General features: G+C 45.7%; 1 protein-coding gene across 1 annotated transcript; it reads right to left on the reverse strand.

The window, feature by feature from the left end:
* Positions 1–2,093: 2,093 nt before the first annotated feature.
* Positions 2,094–6,844, reverse strand: ZIC1 (Zic family zinc finger 1). The gene is made up of 3 exons (XM_014053096.2): positions 5,178–6,844; positions 3,906–4,069; positions 2,094–2,859 (listed from the first exon to the last, which is right to left on the reverse strand). The coding sequence occupies exons 1-3, from the start codon at positions 6,166–6,168 to the stop codon at positions 2,662–2,664; spliced, it is 1,353 nt and encodes a 450-aa protein (XP_013908571.1). The 5' UTR covers positions 6,169–6,844; the 3' UTR covers positions 2,094–2,661.
* Positions 6,845–7,233: the final 389 nt, after the last annotated feature.

Raw genomic sequence — 7,233 nt, forward strand, 5'->3', positions numbered from 1 at the left:
TGGCTGAATGAAGAAAGCAAGGCCATTTCTGTTCAAAAGTAAACCTTATTGCATTTAGAAGAACTATTTTCAGGATACTGTATACAGGATTGCAACTGTAAACATTCAAGCAAGAGTAAACACAGCATCTCCTTCCCCTAATGACATTTATTTTCAAACAAGCACAATGAATACCCCCACTACAGCACTGTATTGCAAAATAGTTAACCGATAAAAGCATTAAACATTGGAAACAATGAATGAATCCATACCAAGTTGTTTGCCCATCCCAAATCTTTCTCACTCTAGAAGTTTGAACTGATTGATTGAATTTAAAAACACCTATCCTGGGGACGTGGGTGCACATACATGCATGCACACAAACAAACACATAAACACACACACACACACACCCCTCCTTGAACTATGAAGAGGTCACCAGATGTAATTCACTCTGTGACATGATAGCCGACACAGAGAGAGTTTTAGCCAAGCTTGTGATCTGTGTTGTCTTGTTGAAATGTTGTCTGCTTAATGGGGCGATCATGCAAGCTACATCTAGGAACAAAGCCTAGCAGTTTCTACAAGCATCACTAAGTTAAGAGAAGCACCACAGCTTGCAAATCTATCAAACTAAATTGCAAAGAGAAGCAATCTGATTTTTTTTAAAGAAAGGAATTGTGCCACAGTCATTATGCACGACTAATATTGATACACAAAGACATAATTTTTTTTACTGCATTACTGCCAGCCAGCAGAACAGATTTCTTAAGTAAAAGGAGGGGGGGGACACTCACAAAAGAGATAAAGTACATAAACTCCAGCCAGCCTTCTTTAGATCAGTTTGTTTTTTAGCATTTCTGTACGAAGCTTTTAAGGTTGGCATAAAGATAGAGAGAGGGGTTAAAAAAAAAGCTTTATATTTGGATGATTCCAAAATGTTGGTGTGGTTTGAGGGTTTAGAAATGGGGGAGGGGTGGATAAATCATTACAAAAGAAGGACAAGATGTCAATTGTGGCCATCTTTAAAGTTATTTTAAATAGATTGTAGTCAAAGCCTCTCCAGTGTTTTGCTTTGTTTTAATTTTAATCCTCATATAAATTATTTCAATCCTTACTGATTGCAGTAGTTTGGTACTATAATTCCCTTTTCAAGCATACATTCTGGTCATGATCTTTCTTTTCTTCCTTCTTTTCTCCAGATGATATTTCCTTTCTGTTAATATCGGTAGGACAAATTCAATCAATAATAACATACTCGATGCTTATGATGGCTCGTTGAATTATATTGCAAATGAAAACTTTTGCTCCGTAGGTTTTAATCTAATACTAATAAAACACTACTGTCATGCCAACGGAGACAACTATGCATGCATTTATCACATTTATATCAAAGTTGCTGCTTTCCTGGTGACAACATGGAAGAAAAGGGGGGACCAGGAGAAGGGGAGAGGGGTGACTCTCAAGTTAACTGCCTAAAAAATCTAAGTTTCAGCACCCCAACCAAAGCAATAAGGATGCCTACCACAAATTACAGGATTTCAGAATCTTTAATAATGTACGAAATGTTACCAAACAGTTCTGTAAACTAAATTGTACATACCAATTCTTCTAGCCATAAATATTGAATATCTGTAACATGTATAACCAGACCTTTACATGCGGATAAATATGGAATTCGGGAAATATATACAATATGTGGTTGTATTTGCCAAAAGCAATGGACAGATTATACCTTATAGCTTTTTTTTTTCCTTTCTTTCTTTTTTTTTAATATCACTTTACATACACAAATGTAACAGTTTGACACGCAGATCCAGGCTTGCACTATACGAATTATTTTGACAGGACATGTAACAACATTTTACTGCACTACTTAGACTGGACTTTGGAACGAAATGCTTGCACTTTATACAAAAGAAAAAGCACACCAATAATATTCTGTTAGGTTGACGTTTAGACTGTAATAATACAAAGTAATTCACATTTTGGTACACATTTACTAGAACATCCTTGCCATTCAGTACAAATAGTTGATCTTCTACCACCCCCCTTCCCCCTTTTCAGCCTCCTCCCTCTCCCTCCCCCCTCCCCCCACCCCCCAGTATATGCAAAGACCACCGTTTCACATATCCCCTTATTTCAACTTGTGGCAGAACTATTTACAAAATCAAACAGTACATTGTAAGCTAGTATTTCTGTATTTACAGAAAACAGGAGGCAGCTGCCCAGAGAAACATGCTCCAGTGAGAGCGCCAGTCAGTGGTTCCCATCGAAAAAGCCCTACACATGGACAAGATGGCACCACAAACCGGCCATTCTCTCATACATAACAGAACCCTTTGGGCTTTGCTCTCCTAGCCTTTGGCCCCGGAACCAAAGCAAACAGCAGAAGGGGGACCAGAGAGGGAAAGAAACCAGACCGGGCAGGGAGGGAAGGAGGGAGGGAGAGGCAAGGGGAAAGAGAGAGAGAGAGAGAATTCTTGATTTGGTTCACTCCTGGGTCTATGGCAGCATTTAGATAGATTGATAGATTTATTTATTTATTTATTTATATAAAAAACAAACAAACAAAACACACACCCCCAAAAAAGATTCAGCAATTTCAAAGTGTTCGTTATTTTTTTTTTGAGTCTTTTAAATAGGTCGTTTTGTTTTTTTTGCCCCCATTCGTTTGTTTGTTTAAACGTACCATTCGTTAAAATTTGACGTGAGCGTACTGTGGCTGGACGTGTGATGGACCGCTGAAGATGAGGGGGATAAGGAACTCGTGGTCTGGTTTTCTGTGGATGGAGAGACGATGGTTGGGGGAGTTGACGATTCATAACCCGAGCTGGCAGCGGGGGAAGGCTGGGATCCCTGGTTAGAGGATTCGTGGACCTGGAAAACAGAGAAAGAGATAACAAAGAGAAAAGCTTGACACTCTGTTTGAATAGGTCTCTACGTATATAGTCTCTCTCTCTGTGTGTACATACACACACCGCTTAAATATACACGTATACAAATATACACACATCGCCTAAATATACACATATACATATATACACGCCCTGCTTAACTATACACATACATACATACACAAATATACATATGCATGTACACGTACATACATGCATAAACACACGTACACACAGTGCATACTTTAGAGCTAAATAGTTGTGGATGCCTAACTGACACACCAATGTGCATGCGCACTATCTCGGCTGGTTGTCCCGCATGCTAAGCCCCTGAGCTCAGTTCACCGATTGAACTCTATATGCCAGCGAAGAGGGAGGGGGGGGGAGAGAAAACGCGAGAAGTTCGCAATCTTGCTTTGCTAATCAGGATGCGGGCTGATCCCAGAGCAAGGGGGAGTTCTGAAGTCTCCGCCAGCTCTGCTAATGTCGCGGGACGGGCCCGCCGTGTAAGAAAAAATATGGGCCTGGATCACACACACACACACACTCAAAACCTGAGTTGTTAAACTTAAACAAGAAAACGGGAGGTTTCCATGTCCATCTAGGTTCCATCAAAGCACCACCATCTAGATTTTGCTTTAAATCCTTTTTTTTCCCAAAGCGGCGCCTAACCCCAGGTGAATCCGGAGCGGGACCCATTGTTGAGGCCGTTTCTCAGTGCAAAAAAACCTTGGATTGTTGGGGGGGGGGGTTTAGCCTGGGAGCATTCCCTTTATCTACCCCGTCTAGAGTGGCTATATCGTTGGGGACAAACTCACTGTAGATCGAAACACTCTGGGCAAAGAAATAACCTGGCGGCTCTCCACTCTTTTCTCTCTCTCTCTCCTCCCTCCGAAAAAAGTAGCGGTGGGTTACAATCCAAGTCGGCGATGGGATAGGGGAGTCGAACGACAACGAGCGGAGGAGGCGAGGAGGTCCCAGCAAGGAGTAGCTCAGTAGCATGGAAAAAGCTGAAACGATCGTTTTTACCTTCATGTGTTTTCGTAGGGAGCTGGGATGCGTGTAGGATTTATCGCACATTTTGCAGAGATAAGGCTTGTCTGACGTGTGGACATGCATGTGCTTTTTGCGATCGCTGCTGTTGGCGAAGCGCCTGTCGCAGCCCTCGAATTCACACTTAAAGGGTTTTTCACCTATTGAAAAAAATGAACAGGAACCTTCTGGTTACAAACCTGGGACTTTATGCCCGTTAATTTTGATATAATATCATATATACACAAAAACAAGATCTTTCCAACTCCAAGAAATATCGGGAGAGAAGAACTAAATAAAATGTTTACTGGATTTTCCTTCCACTTTAAGAACAAACCCCAGGATTTCACCAGACAGTGAACCTGCTGCAGCAAAACTGGCAGTCCAGCCTGGTAAGGGAAAATTCGCTGCCACTACCAAAGCTACTCCACGTCTTCGTTTACTTTCCCTTTTCCTTATTCAACCCTGCTCTATACATAATCTGATAGAACTTTATAGTTATCTCACTTCCTATGCATTATACGCTTTGATTAAACTTCCAAGTGGTTGAACAGTGCCTGTTTCCAATTCTCGTATAAACGTATATGATAGAATGTGGAAGGAAGGAAAGAAGGAAAGAAGGAAAGAAGGAAAAAAGGAAGGAAGGAAGGAAGGAAGGAAGGAAGGAAGGAAGGAAGGACAATATTTTTAAGGTGCTGTTGATTTACGATATATTACAATAGACGTTTTCCAAGGCTAGCATGTAATAACACAAACCCATACAGCTCATATTACTTAAATTGGCTCACGTAATTAAATATTTACAGAGAAATAAAAATGATAGCAAGAAAAACTGGAATGAACAAGCTATATATTTAGCCAGATTTCTCAAAGCAACGCTGTCAGACCAATTAATTAAAACCAATAAATTCAACCGCTGCCATTTCCCCCTCAACTTCTACTCCCGCCTCCCTTCCATCCCCAGCTGTTAGAACCTATATTTCCGAATTTCCTTATTTAAAAATATTTGTTTTTGATCAAAAATTAAAAACTCTAGAGAAAAATAATCTGATTTCTGTCTTGTTCGCTTAGCTGAACTTCAACCCGAAATTCAATCGCTTTCTTCGGCTAGGATTGCTCTGGCAACGGGCCCCTGACAGGATTCCCGAGGCCTCTTCCCTTCCCGAAAAGACACTGTTGCGAACGGCCCTCTTTAAACCCCGCAAGGAAAGTGAAGTTTGGGCTCTCTCTTTTTTGTTTGTTTGTTTATTTATTTCTTTGGAGACATACCTGTATGCGTCCTTTTGTGGATTTTGAGATTTTCCGACCGAGCGAAGACTTTGCCGCATCCCGGGAAAGGACAAGGGAAAGGCTTCTCCCCCGTGTGGACGCGGATGTGGTTGACCAGTTTATATTTGGCCTTGAAAGGCTTCCCTTCCCTGGGACACTCTTCCCAGAAGCAGATGTGGTTGGATTGCTCGGGCCCGCCAACGTGCTCCACGGTGACGTGAGTCACCAGCTCGTGCATGGTGCTGAAAGTTTTGTTGCAGGACTTTTTGGGGTTAGCCAACTGCTCGGGTTCGATCCACTTGCAGATGAGCTCCTGCTTGATGGGCTGCCTCATGTAACGAAAGAAGGCCCCCGCTCCGTGATGGGCTGCCATGTTCATATTCATGTGGCCGTAGCCGTGCAGTTGGGGGGATGCATAATGCTCGGAGCGCGGGCTGGTCACCTGCCCATACTGCTCCGGCCGGCCATACATGTCTCCGGAGAAACCGAGGCGCATCTGCCCGTTGACCACGTTGGGCGAAGCGTGGCTCGTGGCTTGCTCGTGGAGGCCCGGGAAGAGGAGATGCCCCGCCGCTTCGCCATGCCCGTGGGGCCCTCCGAAGCTGCCGGCCGCCGAGGCGAAGAGGCTGTGTTGCGCGCTGGCCGCCGCCGCCGCTTCGCCGAAGCCCCGGTTGCGAAAAAGAAAGTCCCGCGTGGAATTAAAGGCGGCCGCGCTGGAGTAGGAGCCGACGTGGCCCGGGTGGTGGTGGTGGTGTCCCAGCGCCGCCGCCGCCGCGTAGCCCGGGGCCTGCGAAGTGAAGGCGGTTTGGCCGGCCGAGGCCAGCTCGTGGCTGCTGGGGTTGAGCTTGAAGGCGCCCATGCCGGCGTCGGCGAAGGGGTTGATGCCCAGTCCCACCTCACGCTCCGTCACATCGCCCGTGGAGTGGTGGCGAGAGGAGCCGAAGGTCGTCACACCGATGGCTGGGTACTGAGGTCCAGCATCCAGGAGCATTTTCCCCCGCTTTGCGGGCAGCTGCGGCTGCAACCGCCGAAACAAAAGTGATTTATCGGGGGCAGGGAGGGCGGGGAAGATAAGAAGGAAGCAGCCGCCAACAAACGACAGGAAAAACGGGAAGGAAGAGCCGCTGCCGCCGCCGTTGCCGCCGCCGCCGCCGCCAATCCAACCAGCTTCGCCGTGCCTTTCTCTTGCCAAAGTCCGCGCGACGATCAGCCACTAAAGCGACCGCATCAGGAACTCCCCTTTCGGCATCCGCGCACCAAAAACACACACTCACACACACAGCAAAAGGAGAGGGTGGGCGAAAGGGTCGGGTGCAGGGGGGGGGGAGAGAGAAAGCTGGGGGGAGCGCCGAGGAAGCAGTCGAGAAGCTGCGAAAATAAAAGAAGAAGAGTAAAAAAAGACCTCGGCGCGCGCACAGGCAAAACCGATTGCGCCTCCCCCCTCCTCCTCCTTCCTCTCGGACTGCACTTTTTCGGGGGTCTTCGCGGGGAGGAGGGAGCGAATTCAAGAGATCCCGCTCTCAAATAACAATAGCCAAAAGAGAGGAGGAAGCAGAGTCTGGCTCGGAAAAAAAAAATCAAAACAAAAACGAAACTTCCTTTAGTTCTTTCCTTTTCTGGATTTTTAAAAAAACAGAAGCTAGAGGAATGTAGAGAAGTAGCGAACAATTTTCAATTCTCTTCCAGTTCTTTTCACTCTCTGCCCCCCCTCGTCTCTTTTTTCCCCCTCCTTTGGCTTTTTCCCCCCTTCGCTTTCCTTTTTCCCCCTGCTTTGTTTAAAAAAAAAAACGGCGCAAATCATGCACAATATTGTCTTTTGCGGTTTATCTTCCTGGGGAGAAACTTTCACCTCCTCAGCCGGGCGGTGAACGCGAGACTGATAGCGGCAATCATTCCTGCAGATAAATGAATTGAAAAGACGACACCGTCCCCCCCTCCCCCATGAATGGGAGAAGGGGAGGAGCTACGTGGAGAACGACGTCGCAGTTCATTGGTGCCTCGCCATTCCTACTTTCACTTGCAACTCCCTCCTTCCTCTCCAATTAAGGGTGCACAA

This window comes from Thamnophis sirtalis, unplaced genomic scaffold, assembly GCF_051295495.1.
Source record: "Thamnophis sirtalis isolate CommonGarterSnake01/CBP01778 unplaced genomic scaffold, rThaSir2_p1.2 scaffold_11, whole genome shotgun sequence".
In the NCBI taxonomy this organism is placed as follows: domain Eukaryota; kingdom Metazoa; phylum Chordata; class Lepidosauria; order Squamata; family Natricidae; genus Thamnophis; species Thamnophis sirtalis.

Excerpts from the sequence above, each read along its gene's own strand:
- ZIC1 (XM_014053096.2), bottom strand. The coding sequence starts at position 6,168 with ATGCTCCTGGATGCTGGACCTCAGTACCCAGCCATCGGTGTGACGACC. Across the intron at positions 4,070-5,177 it reads CCACAAAAGGACGCATACAG|GTGAAAAACCCTTTAAGTGT; the intron begins GTATGTCTCCAA and ends TTTTTTCAATAG. Across the intron at positions 2,860-3,905 it reads CCCTACGAAAACACATGAAG|GTCCACGAATCCTCTAACCA; the intron begins GTAAAAACGATC and ends TCTGTTTTCCAG.